This window comes from Oculina patagonica, chromosome 8 (genome assembly GCF_052425735.1).
Source record: "Oculina patagonica isolate OP01 chromosome 8, crgOcupat, whole genome shotgun sequence".
Classification (NCBI taxonomy): Eukaryota; Metazoa; Cnidaria; class Anthozoa; order Scleractinia; family Oculinidae; genus Oculina; species Oculina patagonica.
Genome location: NC_135765.1, coordinates 22,213,491 through 22,235,202, shown reverse-complemented (window position 1 = coordinate 22,235,202; position 21,712 = coordinate 22,213,491). Strand labels below are relative to the sequence as shown.

General features: G+C 38.0%; 2 protein-coding genes across 2 annotated transcripts in view; both read left to right on the top strand.

The window, feature by feature from the left end:
* Window positions 1–19,765, top strand: part of LOC144661917 (uncharacterized) — a 459,725-nt gene extending 439,960 nt beyond the window's left edge. Inside the window, 1 exon segment of the mRNA XM_078522620.1 lies at window positions 19,692–19,765. The gene's annotated coding sequence lies outside the window, so the exon portion shown is untranslated.
* On the top strand, window positions 1,708–19,865 carry LOC144663217 (uncharacterized). Its single transcript, XM_078524132.1, has 9 exons — window positions 1,708–1,839; window positions 7,244–7,334; window positions 8,718–8,783; window positions 9,081–9,242; window positions 10,730–10,807; window positions 11,263–11,330; window positions 13,547–13,672; window positions 14,675–18,730; window positions 19,685–19,865. The coding sequence occupies exons 1-8, from the start codon at window positions 1,708–1,710 to the stop codon at window positions 18,716–18,718; spliced, it is 4,767 nt and encodes a 1,588-aa protein (XP_078380258.1). The 3' UTR covers window positions 18,719–18,730; window positions 19,685–19,865.
* Window positions 19,866–21,712: the final 1,847 nt, after the last annotated feature.

Below are 21,712 nucleotides of genomic sequence, written 5' to 3'. Positions count from 1 at the left end.
CATGGAATTTTCAAGGTCATTCAACTTCCCGTACGTACCAAACACGCTGGTACAGTTTCAGTGCCAACGTGTTCGCGTAAACGTTTTGTTTCAGTTTGATTTCTTAACAAAGAGAGTGATCGCTGAAAAATACCCGTGTAGGGTTTACGGTGCAAATCAGGTGGCCTACTTATTCTCAGACTGTACCAACACTCAGCGGATCAAGTCAGTGAATCTGTTCAGGCAAGTATCCAGTGTAATACGCACATGCAGACGTTATTTTTGATGTCGTTGCCCGTTAGTTGTCGATGATGCCGTAACTGATAAAATAATTGTAAACTTACCTCTATTCGATTGTTAAAAACAATTCATTCTGCAAAGCGCTCCGCGAACTTGCTTGTGTGATATTTTCACGGTATACAACTCGAAAGCATTGCATATATCTCAGATTATCATTATATTATTGTTTTACGTTTGATATAAATGATTGCGAACTAACTTTAATACTAAAAGCAATTCATATAACGCTCAGCGTGTACTTTATCTTCCTTGATATGTAGAAACTAAATCGAAAGCGATTCAACATAATATTATTATTGAAGATGTTTCCCTTTAATACTTTACCCGTGATCTGCATAAAATCTGAAGTGGAATGTATTTTTTCTGTCGGTTCTCTTCCATGGCTCACTGTATCCGACTTAGTCTGCGAACAGGCTTCGAATGGGTTTCCGCGAGCGAAATGTACTAACTCCATATTATCACATGTACTAACTCCATATTACCAAGCAGATCTCTGCATGGCCGTCAACTCGGGCGATTTTGAACGGAAAACGTCCTTGTTCAGTTCTGAATTAAATAATCATATGAGAAACAGATCAGCCGATATTTTATTATTAGCTGATAGTGACCAGTTGTATTATGCAAGATATGCGCAGACACAGTCGTTAAGGCCAGTTGAGACATTACCTCGCTTTGAACAGTCTTTGGTATATAATTTTGTTTTTTTTTTACGATTATATAATTGTAAATCACTAGCAGTCTAGTTGCTGTCATGTTTAATTTCGAAAATTCTTTTCGATTTATATCCAGCTTTTAGTGTGTATAGTTTGATCGCTGTTCTAAGCTGACTTCAAATGAGTTTTAAGTGTATTTTGGCAACTTGTACTCTTTATTTAGGCAAGACAAACCAAATCTTAAGATAAATAATAAAAATCTTTATTATATTATGCCTGCGGATGTAAACAGCTAGGATTTTGAGCGAAGCTTTCAATTTGCGTCAAAATTTTCAGTTCGCTGAGAGATATTCATGAAGTTTTAAACAAACACGCTAGCTGCTTTGGCTTCTGCTTAGAATGTTGTTAACTGACTGAGTATCGTTTGAAATATACAGTGTTTTTAGTTCCATTTTCATTGCAAAAGGTAACTAAGATATGCAAATTAATATTATGGAACTATACCAGTTTTATACCTTGGCAGTGTGATTGATGTGCAGGGAGGTGCCGATGCAGATGTAAAAACGCGTATCGGCAAAGCTAGACAGGCATTCATAGCACTGAAACCAGTTTGGAGATCCAAAAGGATTTCCCTTAAGACCAAATTAAGACTATTCAACTCAAATGTAAAGACAGTGCTTCTCTATGGCTCCGAAAGCTGGAAAACAACACAGGACGTAGTTAAAAAGTTGAGGGTTTTTATCCACAAGTGCCTTCGTATTATATTGGGAATAAGATGGCCACAAAAATATCCAACCTGGAAGTACGAAACATCTGTAAACAAGAGGACATCATGGTGAGCTTAACCCGCAGGAAATGGAGTTGGATTGGGCATGTATTGAGGAAGGATTCCGGCGATGTAGCTAAAGTAGGTTTATTCTGGACACCAGAGGGAAAGCGAGCACGGGGAAGGCCTAGAACAACTTGGCGAAGGTCGGCTGAGAAAGAACTTAAGTCCCTGCACCTGACCACAATTACTGCAAAGTACTCAAAATCAATAAAACTGTGCTTAAAAACCGTAAAAAGATGAAAATAATTACATTAAAATTATTTTTCATTGATAGAAACACGAAAATTACAAAATTGGGAAAACATGCCTGTCAAAATACCGTTGCCATGGTGACATCAAGTTCCTGACACAACAACTTATCCTACCAAATTATTTCCAGATAAATTTGAGATAAATTCGCAAAATTTGGTAGTGTTTGGTTGAATCTTGAAAAAGTTATAAGCGTTCAAAGTCAGCGCGGGCACTTTCCGCCCCTCCCGGTCTGGATAGGGTTAAAATCAATGAAATTTCGTGAAATATTTGTTTGTCCTGGTTTATAGACAAATACTATTATGCCAGGTAGTGATACCAAGTCGCACGTACAAAATTTAGAATGAAATGCTGTAATTTAGACTGTTCACAGCCCTATATTTTCCTATTTTTCTTCTGTTAGCGAACGGTTCATCGATCGCGAGAGACCTGGACGCTAGCGCAAAACGAAAGACGCGAGGGAGCAGAGGGCGGGGAACGAAAAATCTTTTCCATGCAATAATTTCCTATTAAATTATTGGTATCAAACAGATGGTAAAAAATAACAATTGTAAGCCTAATTAAAAGCATTCATATCTGTATTTATGAATAAAAATCAACAATAAAAGGTTTATAAAAGTACAAAAAAAAATACTTCGTGGGGAGGGGGGCAGGGGGGCCTCTCGGCTGAAAATTTCATTGCTGTTTACTAGCTGAAAATAGGAAATTGGCGTTGGCACTATATCAAGAATTGATCAGTATGCGAATGCTTGTAATCCTGCAAAGTTTGGTGCTTGTATCAAAAATCGCACAATTCAGGAGCTAAGCCGCCGGACTAAGCGATTGATTGTAGCATATGCCGCTAGTTAAAAGGTTCTTTCTCTGTGTTATCGCCCGACTTATAGATTATTTATTTATTTATTTATTTATTTATTTTTTAATTTTTATTGCAACACATACACAAAACTGTTCTTACAAAGCCAGACGTTCACTAATTATTACTTACTATACAAAGCTTATTATATATCATTTATATTGTGCTTTAGAAACTTCTGCCCAGAACTCCTCCATCGTTTACTTTTCAAGCCACTACGATCATTATTTTTTGGCATTCATGATATCTAATTAATGCAAAGGGTTTAACTTAAATTTATGGCAGTGTCCCTGATACTGTGATTTACCTATCGTTAAAGCCAGACTTCAGAAGCTCATTAAACATGCCTAATTTGAAAAGCAATTTTAAGGCTTAATTTTCTCTCCTTTCGATAAAAAATTTATTGTTAATATGTCGGGAAATTTGTACAGAAAACCATCGATCGACACTCAAACCGCCGGTATTATATAAACAAAATGGGACGCTGATAGGTTCAATTGGTTGTTGTTGTTTTTTTTTTGCGAATAAAATACGACATACGCAGTCACACAAGGAATTTAACATTGAGCGCTGTTACTGCTCCAGTGATTGTTAAGGTCTCCGCACACGTGGGGACATGTCGCAGCGACATGGAGCAGCGAAAAAGTCATATGTTGTTCACACTGAGGGAAAGTGGAGCGGAGACATGAAGCAGCAACAAAATCACAATGTGAACACACGCAAGGAAATGTAGCGGGTGCATGTTCCAGGGACATGTCGCAGCGACACGTCCCCTCGTGTGTGCTGATTATTTTTGGCACGCGCAACACGAACTTTGAAGCTGTTTTGTCCCTGCATCATGTTGCACGGAGTTCAACTCGTTGAACTTCGTGCAACATGTCGCAGAGACAAAATGTTGCAGGAATTCGTGTTGCACGTGCTACAGTTAAATTGTGTGTGTACAACTTTTGATTTTGTTGCTGCTACATTTCCCCGCTACACGTTCCTGCTACACGTCCCTCGGTGTGAGCAACACATGATTTTGTTGCTGCAACATGTTGCTGCGACATGTCCCTGCGTCTTGGGACACGTCGCAGCGACATGTAGCAGCGACAAAATCGTGTGTTGTTCACACTGAGGGTATGTGGAGCGGGGACATGTAGCAGCAACAAAATCACGATGTGTACACACGAAAGGAAAATGTAGCGGGGACATGTTCCAGAGACATGTCGCAGCGACACTTCCCCTCGTGTGTACATGTGCTGATTATTTTTGGCACGCGCAACACGAACTTTGAAGCTGTTTTGTCCCTGCGACTTGTTGAACGGAATTCAATTCGTAGAACTTCGTGCAACATGTCGTGGGGACAAAATGTTGCAGGAATTCGTGTAGCACGAGCCAAAAATTAACAGCACACACGAGGGGATGTGTGGCTGTGACATGTCCCTGGGGCATGCCCCTGCTACAGTTACTTGTGTGTATACACATTTTAATTCTGTTGCTGCTACATGTCCCCGCTAGACGTCTCTGCTACATGTCCTCTCAGTGTGAACAACACATGATTTTGTCGCTGCTACATGTTGCTGCGACATGTCCCTACGTCTTGTCCCCACGTGTGCGGAGACCTTTACACTTTAATTGTTTTCCAATCAGGGCGAGTAATGTACAAATCGATTTGTATGTAAATAAATGCCGAGTGCTCGTTATGAAAAATTACATCGTTAGATAACATTTTCCAATTCCAGAAAAGCGGGAACGAAAACAATTAGCCACAGACATTGGATATAATCGAGATATAAGGTCTTACAACGTGATTTCGCGACCTTTTTAAATGTTTCAACTAAAGAGTGATATTTTGTGGTACAATTCAACTCTTAGTTTCACTCCAACGCGAAAGCGTTATTTCTTAAAATTCATAACTTGTTGCCGGAATATTTTTATCTAGAAAACATTTCGTCGAATGCTGTTTTGATTATTGCAGAATAAAACTTTCTTGCCGGGCCGTCACTAGCAAGAGGCAAGACGAGGCACTTGCCTCGTCTAGATTTTTACCCAAAATAAAAAAAAGTATTTTTTAATTTGTTGGGAAAATAATCCCAGTTGAACAAGATTTATTTTTCTCAAGAAATGCCTCGTGAAAAAATGTTTCTTAAAGGGTTTCAGAGCTTCCAGATTTCAGAATTTTTTGGAGGGCATGCCCGCTGAGCCCCCTCAGACCTCGGGCATAGACGAGGCATGATCTTGCTGGTTACGGCGCTGTCTTGGTAAAAATATATTAGTGTAAGCAGATTGAGCAGTAAAGCCGCTAAACATTGAAAGGTCTTGAAAATGACTTGTGACTTTATAAGCTTAAAGCAATATTTAGGAGTATCCGCTTGCCTGTGGTGAAAAAGTACCATACAAGTAGTGGTAATTACAAACGAAAGACGCAAAAATAAAGCTAAATATCTAAAAGTGTAAAATAATATGTAGTCACTGTACTGTAAATAAAATAAAGGCGATTATTCTTCCTTTTTGACGACTGTTAAAAAATAAACACTTGTGCGAGCCAGACTACTATAATCAAGAGCCAGCCATTGATTCCCAGGCTCTGATCTTATAACGATCGATAACCAGGTAACTTGCAGACCTCCCGAAAGATTCCAAAAAGATGAAAAGCCTGGATCGAATAACGAACCTCTAGTTAGACAGTTTAGTTTCATGTACATATTAACCTGCCATTTGCATTTTGATTCGCCCCAAGGGCTCGCCAAGACTCTTTAATAAAATGTGCATCAATACAACTCACAAAAATGTCCTATGAGATAAATTATGCATCAAAACAAAAAAAACTATTGTTGAAATGTTCAAAAAAAATCACGGATAACGATTGTAAACTGTCCTATGTCCCAGGAAAGCAAACTTAGGGATGCAATGTTATTGTGCAAAAAATTTGGAATTTTGCTTAAATGACAAAAAAAACAGTGAAATTGACTACAATGAAAACAATGAAATAACGGAGTTAACGAAAAATCAGAAGAGCATCCACGAAGTCCACGATTGATCATAGGTACATAGATTATTTACAAATTTTATGATTTTAGTAAAGTACCCAAAAAACTGCGAAAACTACAAAATAACTTTAGTTGAAAAAAAAAAAGATTTATGACCTCCAAACATTTCGAAACCCTCGGTGACCTATCAGTTTTGAAGCGATGACGTCATCGCTTAATGCCATTGGGCTAGTGGACCAGATCTATCAGACTTGTGTTGTTAATTCTGTTGCACACAATCGACCGATCTATAAAAACCTAATAGGACTGGAAACTGACTACAGGAAAAAATGCTGTGATTAGAGATCAAGTTTAACTCAGCACAAGAAATCCCCGCGTAAAACGCAAAGCAAAATACTCCCAAGCAGTTAGAAATGACGTATTCAAAGTATAAACGAAATATACTTCCATAACCTCTGGTTAGCAATAATAAAATGGCAAATTTAAAAAATACGAAAACACTTTTTAAAAATATGTTTCGGCATAACTTATGCCATAAAATCTTAGATTCTGCTAAAACATCCTACTGTCTTAAATTAAAAGAAGCTTTTTATATAAACAGTTTAAAACCTGAATTACACACTCAAATTCAATATTTTAACACCTACTTGTCTTAGTCTGGGTTTTTACTTTAGACAATAGCTACAATTTGTAACGGTATCAGTTAGAACCAGTCACTTTGTAACGGTTTAGTCTATCTATTGTTCTTCATATCATTATCACCTCAACATGTAGTCTACATTTCTATTTTTCTCTTTGTATGCTACCTATATATATAAGGTTCTCTGCATTTATCTTAATAAACTGAAGATGGCATAAGTCATACCAGAAACATGTTTTTAAAAAGTGTTTTCGTATGTTTTGAATTTGCGATAAACGAAAGAGTAAAATATAACTGATGAGTTCTTTTAGTTTTAGCGAACGGAAATTTCTAAGATCTTTCGGGTGTAAAAATATTACAAGATTGTTCGACCCTACCCCTCAACCTCCCCTGTGAAACGTCATTGATTTTACACTGACGCGTTCTGTATATTTTTCTTGTTTTGAGTGTAGTGGTCATCTTTATTTCATAAATTGAACATGGGCCAATTTCTATCTTTCTATCTTTTACAGGCACACGAAAGAGTAGGAAAACTTTCAAAACTGGCCTCTCAAATTATTTCGATCAGACCTACCGAACGGTTGATTTATCTAGAAAAATTTGGAAAAGAGATAAAGTATCCCTTTTGTAGATATTTGAAAGGAGCACCTTCTGCTAAACCCCCATTGGGAAAGAGCACCCTTTTCAATTTTAGCTCTTAGTAAGCAGAGCTTACGCAAGTTTTTTTTAGTTCGATTAATTTTAAACAGTTTAATTTTTCCATTACAGCAGAGCTCATGGGCTGACGTTTGGGCGTTAGAGGCTGTTGAGGAAAAAATGGACAATAATCGCTCTTTCTTGAGCGTATCTGGCGCAATAGGTAATTTTAAACTGGAAACTTTCGTTTTGTTTTTATAGAAAGGATTGAAGTATATAGAAGCAGGTAAAGGCAATTTTGGTTTTAAAAAAATTTTCGGTGTATATATGATCCACCCAACATCCTTCATTTTAATACTTCAGACATTCCTTGCTTCCCAAATTAAAATTTCCAATTTGGACTTTTCGTCTTTTACCATTTCCTTCTATCCTGTTGTTTGTTTGGCGTTCTTGTTTGGTCAGTGTTCAATCATTGATTTTAAATTCTCTTCACTGTTTGCCACACATTTTTTAAAATAAATGTTAGTTTAGCCAAATCTGGTGGTGAAAATCAATCCAATAAAATTTATAATGTCGCCAATGCACCGCAAAATGTAGGTAACAGGTTTGAAAGGCACAACGGTATAGGGCACGAAACCCCAAAATTGTATTACGCAAAAATACACACATAAACATAAAGATTATTTCAGTCATGGCGCGGTCAAACCTGACTTTTCTGATGCAAAACAACGTAATAATATCGTTAATACTGTGTATGATTTTTACCGCGGGCTGGCATAAAAACCCTACAAAAAAAACTGTTTCTTTGTGATCGATTGTGAATATGAGGTTCGAAAAGGTTCTTAAATGTCCTACGCTAATTTTTTTAAGCGAAATGAACCGGTGTATACTGATGATAGGCCCAACTACATAATATCAGCGAACTCGTGATAACTATTAATTTTAGTAAACAAACCCCTTCGGGCTGCTGGTGTATTGGAGAATAGTGCCAGAGGCTGAAAGATTGCCCGAAAAAAGAGTAATTTGCCGAAAAGCACACAGGCAGCACAAGCTCTCTATCAGATCACCCTTGGACGTGACTCTTGCTTATAAGCGGTGTTGTGTTACAAAGATTCGATTTATAAGGGTTTGCATGGGAACAGGACGGTTTTGCTTTAAAAGTAAAAAATCGTATATTTTGTGAATAAAATTGACTTACACTGATTTTTGTTTCATTCTTTGTTGTTTGCCAGCTTCTTAGGTCGATCTAACGCGATTTCGGCGAGTGATCGTTATTTAGGTTTCCACTGCTAAAATAAAGACTCTATATTTTTGCAGTGGAAACCTGCTTTTAACTCAGACATTTTTCTGGGTATCCTTATTTTTGATTCTTGTACTTGTAATCTCTTATTTGGTATCAATTCTATTAGCAGGACGGTTGGTTGGTGCATGGCCTTTCATTGGTGATACATTATTAGGCCATAACTGTGTTATTAGTGATAGGAATGCGTGACACCGTGATGCGGTTCGTAAGTCCAACCCATAAGAATAACCCCTGCTCGCCATTGAGTCTCTAGTAGATCAACTAACAATCAATTAAGATATTTCTTTTTCAACGCATTTTCAGCCATAGATCAAGGTCAGGTCCCTTCACCTTATGAACAACTTGATTTTGATAATGACACTCTAAGAGGTAAGAAAACAAACTGTAAATAAATTTATAACGTCGTGAAAATTTTGATGTACGTAAGCTGATTGGTTGGTAAATTGAAGGCAAATCCGCAGAATGTGGCGCACGAAAGCCCGCAAGGGTAGGGTTCAAAAGGAGAGGGCCATATTTTATTGCTAGCATTGCACCGCTGTGCTTACTAAAAGAGTTTTTAGTTATCGATAAAACATTACGAGCAATTGGCTATGTATGCTTTAAGCAAGAGAGTCTTATCATCCACTGTTTTTGTACATTTTTATGTTAACGTTTCTTCTTATTTAGCGATAGCAAAAGTGTACCTCGAAGAAGGTGACGAAGGATATAAAAATAAAGAAGCTTTAAACGCGATATGTGACTACACTGAAGGACTTCAAGTGAACTGCAAGGATGACGAGCTAAATGCCAAACTGTACTGCAACAGGGCAAAGGCTAATTTCCATCTAGGTAGAATCATTTCTTTTTCTGCTAACTTCAATTTATTGGTCTTGAATTATTGGTCTTAAAGGTGCAATCTCATTCCTTTTAGCCCATGTCTCCTTGAACACTGGTCAGTTTTCCTTTCCGCAGAATAAGGGAAACGCCGCTGAATAAGGAAAAAGTGGGCTCTGGGACCACATTGCTTAACGTAAAATAAAAAAATATCTGCTTTGATAAACGATCAATTAAGGAAAACTTGTTTGTTCCTTAAGTTTTGTTAATCTCCTGGGAAGTGCTATAGAACATCACGAACTAACTGCTTACAGCCAGAACCAGACATGTCCATAGTGTTTTTTTTTCTGCGAAGTCAATCTTTTTTTCTTTCTTTTCTTTTCCGTTTGGTTTTTATTTGCATTTAATTTTCGAAGACACTTGTGTATTTAGCTACTCTAAAAATCATGACGTTTACGTCATGTCATTTCAAGTCTGTTATGTTATTCTATAACAAAGAATACTTTTGAACTTCTTTAAAATTGCCATCGTGATTCCATTTGACGTTGGGCCGATGTTATATGATTTGCAATGACTTATGTGTGTGGATGATCATATAACATCAACAGGCTACAATATCGAATGGGATCATTTTGACAGGAATATAAGATATGCATTGTAAAATAGAGGAGACTGTTGTTTCGTGATTTACAAACAGACTCAAACGAAACCTTTTTGCAGCCATTTATATATATTTATATCTATATTGTTTATTCTATTTTAATCAATTTTATGTTATTTTTTTTCTTCCGCAAATTTTAAGCTCAGTCTGTTTGTTATTAATAAACAACATTGCTAATTTTTTTTTCAAATTAGGTACTAGACTTAATTTGACATATAAAATGAACTGTAATTTAGCAAATGGTCACTTCGAAAGATGTATGTTAAAGCATGCGAAACGTCAAGTGTCTAGAATCAAAGTTCCGACATGCGTTACATAATTATGTTTGCACCGCGGCGTTTTTTTTATCATAATAAGTTTTTTTTTACTCGCGAGTACTTTTACGCTGCGTTCCTTTGAGATCGGATAATAGTGCGTCCATGGAGCCGATAAATTCTTGCCCATACTGAATCCATCGGTTTCTTTAATGCACCGTGATCAGAGTGATCTTGGATCACTGACCTGATCGGGATTTTTCCAAAAGGAACGCAACCATATCATTTCTTAATACTGTTTGACATCATTTGCTCAACTTTCTGATGGCTTTTGTTTCGGCTGACCAATCAAAGTGCAAGGACCGTGAGAAGTGGAGTCGCCAAGCCCATCGTTTGCTCATCGGCAACCCGCCACTCCGCTTCCCTCGCTTAGTGCATTTTGATTCCCCAAAAACCATAAAAGAGTAGCCAAAAAGCTGTCAAAACGCTCTTTGGATTTCTCAATGACCTTATTTTCTTTTTTCCCTATCGCAGCTTTTATAGTACATAAAAGTGTAAGTGGAATGTTGATTTCAATTATTTGCCAGGGAATTACCAAGAAGCCCTTAATGACGCAACTGCTGCTGTCAAGTTGGAACCAACGTCGATTGAAGCCTTTGAAACAGGTAAGATTATTGGCGGCCATCTTTGGTGACAGGACTTAACTGGAAAAGCTTATACTATATCCGCTGATTCGTCTACAGATAAGCAAACGAATATTACCTTCTTCGATCAGTTTTAATTTTATAGCTACTTGACCATTGTGAGGGTCAGCCATTTGGTAATGGCGTCCCACAGAAAATTTAGATATTAAATTGAAGCAAGGAATTACATGTATTTGACAAAAGCTTACGCAATTTACCGGATTTTGATTTTAACATAATCAGCTACTTTGCGTAATCCTAAATGGATTTATTAAACACATTATTATCCAAGCCCTACCAAAATGTTGTTCTACGCATATATACATGACGTGGCTTTTTTTAAGGCTAGTTACGAGAGTAAAGCAGGTTTTGAATGTTTTTGCTTTACAATATAGTAATGTGATATTTTTGACCTAATATTTAATTTTCTATTGTAGGAGCAACTGCCTGTGTCCAACTACAGTGTTATGAAGATGCCATGACCTGGTGTGATAAGGGATTGGCAGTATCCTTGACAAATTTTTAAACTTATCCACAACGACTTACACTTGATCAGAAACTTCATTTTCATTTAAACACTGATTCTTAAAATTGACTTTGCGAATTTTGGAGTCTCGCTGTGTTCCTTCCTCTGTCGCTCACTGTGCGCCACACCAGTATGGATAGCGCTTCTCCAGCTGGGCTGGTCGTTGCCTAATTGCTCCCAGTTCTCGGGGTTGATACCGCAACGGAAGCGAATTTCAAATAATCAGTTTATTTATGTACTAGGGAGTACGCTTTGCTTCGCGACTATAAGAACTGAACACAGCCTTTGCATATTATGCTAGAACTAGTTTTTAAACAAATAGATATGGCGAAGACAGACTGTAAACCGTACCGCGTGAATTGTAACGAACGAATTTTGCACTTTGTAAACCCATTCCTTTACCCCAGAATTCCACTACGACCCCAGAACATTAAATTAAAATTAAATTATTTTACATGAGTTCGCACGTGACTATGCAGTCCGATTCGGGAAGAGCAAATTCTCTGACAGACTGGACATCTGAATTCAGCAGAGGTTGGAACTGCGCTGGCATCTTGTTTTCTTCCCTTTTCTCGCCAAGCGGAGTCTCTCACTGTGTTATTTCCTCTGTTGCTCACTGTGCGCCACACCAGTATGGATAGCACTTCTCCAGCTAGGGCGGTCATTTGCTAATAGCTCCCAGTTCTCGGGGTTGATACTGTACTGCTTCAGGTTGTGTTTCAGGCTATCCTTATCCGCTGATGATACCTCTCAAGACTTTCGAGATGTCGACTATAGGTTATCCAAGCTTCTGAGCGATACAACAGGGTTGGTTATTAGGTGTGGTAAGACGCTTATGCTGTAAGGAGTAAGGTTTTTCTGTTTATAACTAACCTGGCAGGCCTGTAACCTGCAGGAAGATGGACAGCATAACTCTACCACTACACGTAACACTTTTCTTTTTCGTTGCTGATCAATCGGAGAACCTTGTTTGAACTCTCACTGTAGTGTTTTTTGTTGTCAGACCTTGACCTTTTCTCCTACAGTGATCTTCTTGTCTTCGCACGTAAATTTTTTGAAATAGCTAATCGCGGCCCGGGATGTGCTCGGTGCTTACCATTTAGCCAAAAAATCCGGAAATTTCGGTTTGAAGTCAAATGGAAAGGCAATTTTCCGAAAATTACGTTCAGAAATTGTGGACTTTGTTTTGAGGAAGTCCTTACCAATTTCTTACCATTTGAAAAACATTTCCGTTTTTAGGCCCTTTTCAGGACCTTTGCGCGTATTTAGTCGTCTATTAAACAATTAAGGCGTCTTTATACCGATGTGTGTGCATTGTGTATGTTCACCTCGACAATATAAACGCCAGCACTTCTTTAACAAGAGGAATAGGCCGCCTGCCTATGGCATTCCAAGTTGAAATCGTTCGTCATAAGAGCATAAATTCTCTGCACATGATCTCGAACGTTCCAATTGTCGCTCAAAGATTACTGCGAAATTCTTTCGGTGTGTAGGTGTAAACAGTTGCCTAAAATAACTTTGTATTCTGTTTAAATCGCGTCTCATGAAAAAGCCGACGGCACTAAACAGCATCTGCCTATCTCCTTCATCAAACATTTTGTACATTACGCAAAAATATACAGTTATATCGAGAGAAGAGAACACTGAATTTCGTGCTAGATCGAGTGAGCAGAAAGGAACTCCTGGTAGAATAATGGTAAGCGAAATGCCATCCGGTTGGTCGGTGTATTCGGAAAATCACTAACCATTATGCAACAGTCACACCAACGGGATTTTTCTGACAAATGGTAAGCACCCCTCGTGTGCGAGTTGAAACCATTTTTTGGTGAATTTCCGGATTTTTTTGCTTTGCCCCTTTTGTTTATTCTCTTTAATTTGATGTAAAGTTCTTCGCGTTTCTCTTTCTAGTAATTCGCTTTTCGAGTTTGAATCTTTCAGCCTGAAATTGTGATACGATCTCCCTTAAGGAATTGATCGTTGTATTATACAGATTTTTAGTCTACTGTACAATTTCACAAGTGATTTCTAACAACCCGTATTAAATAAAAAATGTTATTCAGCTTTTTGAATTATAATTAGAGGAAGGCGAAAATTATAGAAATTAAACGAACTATAGCGGATATATTTGATATCGTTCAATCTATTCAAATGAATTCGCTATTCAGTTATATGTAATATGACTTGACACTGAGTAGATTGACAAAGACAGTAAGACTTTACTACACTTATGGGCGAGCTGTGTTGGCGATCCAAAAAAATTACAGGAAATAAAACGACTAAAAGTGAAGAGTAAGCTTCTCACCCACACTACGAAAGGCGAGGTATGTAATGCAACAGTTTGAACTTTTCGCTTCAGATGTACCACACATTACAGGTATGTAGGGACAAAACGGGATAAATAACCCCTCCTTTAATTGCACTTTTTTTTCTCTTTAATTTGATGTAAAGTTCTTCGCGTTTCTCTTTCTAGAAATTCGCTTTTCGAGTTTGAATCTTTCAGCCTGAAATTGTGATACGATCTCCCTTAAGGAATTGATCGTTGTATTATACAGATTTTTAGTCTACTGTACAATTTCACAAGTGATTTCTAACAACCTGTATTAAATAAAAAATGTTATTCAGCTTTTTGAATTATAATTACAGGAAGGCGAAAATTATAGAAATTAAACGAACTATAGCGGATATATTTGATATCGTTCAATCTATTCAAATGAATTCGCTATTCAGTTATATGTAATATGACTTGACACTGAGTAGATTGACAAAGACAGTAATACTTTACTACACTTATGGGCGAGCTGTGTTGGCGATCCAAAAAAATTACAGGAAATAAAACGACTAAAAGTGAAGAGTAAGCTTCTCACCCACACTACGAAAGGCGAGGTATGTAATGCAACAGTTTGAACTTTTCGCTTCAGATGTACCATACATTACAGGTATGTAGGGACAAAACGGGATAAATAACCCCTCCTTTAATTGCACTTTTTAACAGTCCGTTGACGACTTGATTCTTCATCTTTCTAAGTTGCAAAAACTCCTTCCTTTCAAAATCACCACGGCTTAATATTTTTGAGAAAAATAGTAAACTGGTTTGGTGGTGCACTCGAATTATTGCCACCAAAATCGTATTTTTTGTTATTCTTGTGAACACGAAGGAATGCAAACCAATTTTCAAATCAATGGACTGATTAAAGCAACAAACATACCCTGCGATATTGCCAACAGTTCCGCCTACATAACACCAAGAATGATTGGTCCGGTTAAAACACTTGCGGAAATTAGTTATGAATTTGTTATGAATTAACACTGTTTCTGACTGATAGAAAAGTGGACTACTTCCAACAACCTTAGAAAACGTGGAAGATAAGACGAATTGGTACGGTGATGCCAAAGCCCATGGCGGACTTGAAGATTTCAATAACACAACAAAGTACCACGAACGTGATCTAAAAAATGCCAAGGAAGTAGGAGACAAAGCTGGAGAAGGACGTGCTTATGGTAAACTTGGCAATGCTTATCACGGTCTGGGAGATTTCAAAAAAGCCATCGAGTACCATGAACGTCGTCTAAAAATTGCCAAAGAAATAGGAGACAAGGCTGGAGAAGGACGTACTTATGGTAATCTTGGCAATGCTTATCACAGTTTGGGAGATTTCAAAGAAGCCATCCTGTACCATGAACGTGGTCTAAAAATTGCCAATGAAGTAGGAGACAAAGCTGCAGAAGGACGTACTTATGGTAATCTTGGTAACGCTTATCATAGTCTGGGAGATTTCGAAAAAGCCATCGAATACCACGAACGTCATCTAAAAATTGCCAAGGAAGTAGGAGACAAGGCTGGAGAAGGAGGAGGTTATGGTAATCTTGGCAACGCTTATTACAGTCTGGGATATTTTACAAAAGCCATCGATTACCAAGAACGTCATCTTAAAATTGCCAAAGAAGTAGGAGACAAAGCCGGAGAAGGACGTGCTTATGGTAATCTTGGCAACGCTTGTCACAGTCTGGGAGATTTCAAAGAAGCCTTCGAGTACCATGAACGTCGTCTGAAAATTGCCAAACAAATAGGAGACAAAGCTGGAGAAGGACGTGCTTATGGTGATCTTGGCAACGCTTATCACAGTCTGGGAGATTTCAAAGAAGCCATCGAGTGCCATAAACGTGATCTAAAAATTGCCAAAGAATTGGGAGACAAAGCTGGAGAAGGATGTACTTATGGTAATCTTGGCAACGCTTATGACAGTCTGGGAGATTACAAAAAAGCCATCGAGTACCATGAACGTGATTTTAAAATTGCCAACGAAGTAGGAGACAGAGCTGGAGAAGGACGTGCTTATTGCAATCTTGGTAACGCTTATCACGGTCTGGGAGATTTCAAAAAAGCCATTGAGTACCATGAACGTCATCTAAAAATTGCCAAAAGAGTAAAAGACAAACCTGCAGAAGGATGTGCTTATGGTAATCTTGGCAACGCTTACGACAGTCTGGGAGATTACAAAAAAGCCATCGAGTACCATGAACGTGTTCTAAAAATTGCCAAAGAAATAGGAGACAAAGCTGGAGAAGGACATGCATATTGTAATCTTGGTAACGCTTATGACAGTCTGGGAGATTACAATAAAACCATCGAGTACCATGAACGAAGTCTAGAAATTGCCAAAAAAATAGAAGACAAACCTGCAGAAGGACGTGCTTATGGTAATCTTGGCAACGCTTACAACAGTCTGGGAGATTACAAAAAAGCCATCCTGTACCATGAACGTGATATAAAAATTGCCAATGAAGTAGGAGATAAAGCTGCAGAAGGACGTGCTTATGGTAATCTTGGCAACGCTTATCATAGTCTGGGAGATTTCAAAAAAGCCATCGAATACCACGAACGTCATCTAAAAATTACCAAGGAAGTAGGAGACAAGGCTGGAGAAGGAGAGGGTTATGGTAATCTTGGCAACGCTTATCACAGTCTGGGAGATTTTAAAAAAGCCATCGATTACCAAGAACGTCATCTAAAAATTGCCAAAGAAGTAGGAGACAAAGCCGGAGAAGGACGTGCTTATGGTAATCTTGGCAACGCTTATCACAGTCTGGGAAATTTCAAAAAAGCCATCGAGTACCATGGACGTAGTCTAAAAATTGCCAAAGAAGTAGGAGACAAAGCTGGAGAAGGACGTGCTTATTGTAATCATGGCAACGCTTATGACAGTCTGGGAGATTTCAAAAAAGCCATCGAGTACCATGAACGTGATCTTAAAATTGCCAAAGAGGTAGGAGACAAAGCTGGAGAAGGTCGTGCTTTTTGTAATCTTGGTAACGCTTATCACAGTCTGGGAGATTTTAAAACAGCCATTGAGTACCATGAACGTCGTCTAAAAATTACAAAAGAAGTTGAAGACAAAGCTGGAGAAGGTCCTGCATATGGTAATCTTGGCAACGCTTATTACAGTCTGGGAGATTTCAGAAAATCCATCGAGTACCATGAACTTCATTTAAAAATCTCCAAAGAAGTCGGTGACAAAGCTGGAGAAGGACGTGCATATTCTAATCTTGGTAATACTTTTGGCAGTCTGGGAGATGTCAAAAAAGCCATCGAGTACCATGAACGTCGTCTAAAAAATGTCAAAAAACTTAAAGACAAGGCTGGAGAAGGACAGGCTTATGGTAATCTTGGCAACGCTTTTCACCAACTGGGAGATTTCAAGAGAGCCATCGAGTACTATGAACGGGATTTAAAAATTGCCAAAGAAGTAGGAGACAAAGCTGGAGAAGGACGTGCTTATGGAAATCTTGGCAGTGCTTTTCGCGGACAAGGAGATTTCAAAAAAGCCATCGAGTACCATGAACGTGATCTAAAAATTGCCAAAGAGGTACGAAACAAGGCTGGAGAGGCTACATCGTTTTATAACCTTGGTGTGGACTTTGAACTAGAAGGTTCGCCACTTAAGGCTCGTGATTCTTATCTTGCTAGTGTGAGAAGGTTCAATGAAGTTATGCGCTATCTACTGTTTAAAGATGAGTGGAAAGTTAGCTACCGCAATTTGTACAGTTGTGCCTATACGCGCTTATGGCGTTTATTGCTGAAGCAAGGCGAAGAAGTCGAGGCCATGTTTGCTGCTGAAGAAGGACGTGCACAAGCTCTGCATGATCTTATGTATTCAAAGTATGGAACTGAAACAGCCGATAAAGCGAAAAAAATAACTTATGACACACTCAGTTGCCTCCCATTGAATACTGTTTTTATGGCAGTTGATAAAAGAGAAATCATCTTTTGGATCATCCAAAACGGAAAAGATGTTTCATTGAGGAGAAAAAAAATTTGCAATAGCATTTCTCAAGATGTGGCTAGCACTGTTGCTGATTCTTTAATTCATGATGCTTATGGAAAAATCGGTGTGAGAGGCGATGTTAAATGCGAGGATCGCTCATTGGATAGGACGGGTGATGACGAACTATCAAGTAAGACGTACGATCAAACCATTTCTCAACAGACGCCTATTGACTTCAATCCTTTGAAAGCATTGCATGACGTCATTATTGGACCCATCTCAGACTTAATTCTTGGCAATGAACTGGTGTTTGTTCCTGAAGGACCATTGTGCTTGGCCCCTTATCATGCATTCTTCGGTTCCAATTCAAAATACTTGTGCGAGACTTTCAAAATCCGAGTAATTCCCTCCCTGAGTAGCTTGAAATTGATCATAGATTGTCCAACAGATTACCATAGTAAGACTGGGGCGCTGCTCGTGGGTGATCCATGTGTAGAGGAAGTTCTTTATCAGGGAAAAACGCTGATGCAGCTGCCATGTGCAAAAGCGGAAGTGGAAATGGTCGGGAAAATACTCCACGTTGCACCGCTCACTGGAAAAGAGGCAACCAAAGATGAAGTCTTAAGAAGACTCCCCTCAGTTGGCTTGGTACACATTGCAGCACATGGGAGTATGGAAACAGGAGAAATTGCTTTGGCACCAAACACTACATCAGCTTTCCAGAGTCCTATTGAGGAAAACTTCCTTTTAACAATGAAAGATGTGCTGAGCGTTCAATTGCGAGCAAGACTGGTTGTACTAAGTTGCTGTCATAGTGGTCGTGGTGAGATTAAGGCCGAGGGGGTGGTTGGCATTGCACGGGCCTTTTTGGGTGCCGGTGCTCGATCTGTTCTTGTGTCCTTGTGGGCGATTGATGACGAGGCCACTCTGGAGTTCATGGAAAGTTTCTACCAACATCTAGCCGAAGGACAAAGTGCTAGTGAAGCGCTGAACCGAGCCATGAAGTGTATGAGAGATTCTGACGAGTTTAGTGAAGTGAAGTACTGGGCACCATTTGTACTAATCGGTGACGACGTAACACTGGACTTACACGAAAGCGATTAAATGTACTTCGTGGTAAGTAGATTCTTGTTAAAGCTTTAGGTGATACAATAGGGAAAGAGATTTTACACTTGCACTTGCACAGCGTAATTTTTCATTTTTATTTTTTTACACAACAGCAATGATTAAATATTTATATGTAGAGTGCTGCAAAGTGAAAACTTATGATGGGAAACACCACTTGTACTTCTGGTCTTAGTTTTTCAAAGTGTGGATAACGCTTTCTACTGGATAAATCACTATCCGGTGGATAGCGAAGAAGGTTTTATGACAGTTATCCACTGGATAGCGATTTATTCAGCGGATAGCATTATCCACCCTTTGAGCAACTAGACCCAGCTGTACGTTTGTGGCTGCCATGTTGGTTTAATAGTCACTGTAATGAAGAATATCAGAGATACAAATTCGGCCCAATTGATCCTATGTGTGTACCCAACAAAAAGTATAACTCTTTTTTTGTTGTTTAAGCAACGCATTTGGTAAATTAATACAGGTGGTCTTTTATTAAACAAATTCCATAAAATTTGTGAATGTTTTCTTCAAGGGTTTCCTGAAAACTTGTGAAATTTAAAAAAAATTAAAAACAAACTTTAAAGTAACAAGGTCCTGATTCGAGTATATTATTGTTCTGTTTGTTTAGATGACTTTTTTGTTTAATTCTTGGATTTTGCGTCCCACAAAAGTATAAAAATGAAAGGTTTTGGATATATTTCTCACTGCAGTATCAGGCCGTACACATTTATTAGCAGTTGTGCGCAGGGAAGAATCGTTATAGTGTCATAATTCTTGCACAAGTCTTTTGGCATATGGGACTTCCTTTCTGATATATTTTTGTACAAACTGCAAAATTCTGCTGAGCTTTAGTGTTATACCTTATTGTTATTCTGTCCTACTCGATCCTATTTTAGTAAACATTTTCTGTTTGCTCAAGTTACTGACAATTTTTTTGCCATTTTCCTTTTGTTGCAGAACTGAGAAGCTGTATATCGGAAGAACAAGAGCTCAGTGATTTATCGTGATCTAGATGTATATTTGCAAACCTGGTGGAAAGTCTTCATGATAAGACAACAGTCTCCACCTTCTCAAAAGAGGCCGTAAATACTATACTTTAAGCCGCGAAATCTGTATATAATGATGTTACGGCCAAGCCCCGCGTATTTATCCTATTTTGAATGATTTAACTTGATATAACTGGACATATTTTTAGGGCGGCTTGACAGTAACTTCGAAATAATCACAAATAAGTTGTAAGTTGAAATGCCCAACATTTCAGTCAGGTGATTTGTTTTGTAATTGTATAACCCACTGCCTGCTATTTCCAACATTTAAGTCACTTGGTTCTTTTAGTCATTGTAAAATCCGCTACCGGAACTAGTCCTTTATAGTTTTTGCTTTTCGTTTTGTCTGTGGTATCCAAAGTGATAACAAAAAGGGAACTTGCTGGGGAACACTGAGTAGCAAATGGGTTTTAGTAAAAAGATGGTGTACGGCCATTTTAAAAAGCCGTTCCCCATTTATGATCAACCTATATTATCTACGACTGAATGACTGGTGTCTGATATTAAGTTTAAATAGCATACAGCTGTAAATGCATAGAATTCAGCCTTAGAAAAATACTAGTCAGATTGAAGTACAAGCAACAAATTTTATTAAGTAGATATTTGAAATAAATTTGTATTTGAAATTAACGTATCGCAAGGACAAGAGAAACTGCTTTATTTTCCATTTAAAATATATATTAAGCTAAAGAAAATTTGAGGGGCAATTAGAATCCTATTTCAGAAATCAAGGTTTAATTAGAATTCTATTTCAGAAATCCATTATCTTGCTTCTTAATGCTCTCATTTGTTATGCTAAATATTTTGTCTAATTTGTTTGAATTTCCAGTATTATGAAATTGTTTCCAATGGAAAAATCTTAAAAGTTAGATTTAAGTTGTAGCTCGATGTAAATGCAATGATAATACAAACAGGTTTGTTAGAAAACAGCATTGGTGTGTTTTTAGTGTTTATCCTTTTTGCATTGTTCTTTGGGAAGTTATTACTTTAAGAGTGTAAAGACAACATAGGTTTGATGTCAAAGAATTCCGACTCTATTTCCTCTAACCAGCTGTCATCCACTTGACTTTTACTCCTCTCCACTCTTGCCTGGTGAGAACCAACCCGAACTCTTCAATCCTCACGTATACATACTACCAATGAAGATTTTCCTACGCCATTTTTCAAATTAACAAGACAGTTCCTTACAAAACAATCAGGGATATAATTATCTCCACTTGAGAACAAGCAAAACCGCCATTTAAAAATCCTTCTTGACCTACATCTAAAGATGGCCTATTTGTGGTGATATACACAGGATATTCAGTGAAAAATTATCCATCTCTGCTAACGGAAACTTAAAGTTAATCAACTGTCAGTAATAAAACTCAGCGTTTCTCAGCTAACAGTTAAAAATTTGGCTGATTTTCAGCTATCAGTTAACCCCACCCACAACTTTCACCCATGATGCACCGGCCTAGTACGCAAGCCTTGTTGAATCTCGTGCCGATAAGATAGTTTTCTTTGCCTTCCTAATTTCATTTTTGAACTTGCATAACATTTACTCGACTAACCGTAGTTAAATGGATGGCCAAAGCAGCTTGAATTGAATAACTAGTCCGATTACAGGGAATTTTTCATCTTGTTCTGGTTGTCATCTAAATTGATAAAATCGAGGTAATTGTAACATGTGCCGTTAAATTGTGACATTTTACAGTGCTGCGCGCTGTATCGTTGCCACTTCATAAAATTTTTGATTAATTTTTGACAAATTGTTGACATCTTTTTCACAACGTTCTAATGGATTTTGTTTGAACTGACCAATAAAAGTGCAAGAACTGTACTGGTCAAGTTCCACGCTCGCTCTACGAAAATTGTCAACTTCGCCTATTTACTTCTCGTATTTTTATTGGTCATTTAAAACAGAGACTACCAAAAATTTTGCAAAAAAAGTAAAAAA

What these genes read in the sequence shown, in the direction of transcription:
- LOC144663217 (XM_078524132.1), top strand. Translation starts at nt 1,708, where the DNA reads ATGGCCACAAAAATATCCAACCTGGAAGTACGAAACATCTGTAAACAA. An exon ending in GGTGTGATAAGGGATTGGCA is followed by an intron (nt 11,331 to 13,546) that starts GTATCCTTGACA and finishes GACACTGAGTAG; the next exon opens with ATTGACAAAGACAGTAAGAC. An exon ending in CCCACACTACGAAAGGCGAG is followed by an intron (nt 13,673 to 14,674) that starts GTATGTAATGCA and finishes TCTGACTGATAG; the next exon opens with AAAAGTGGACTACTTCCAAC.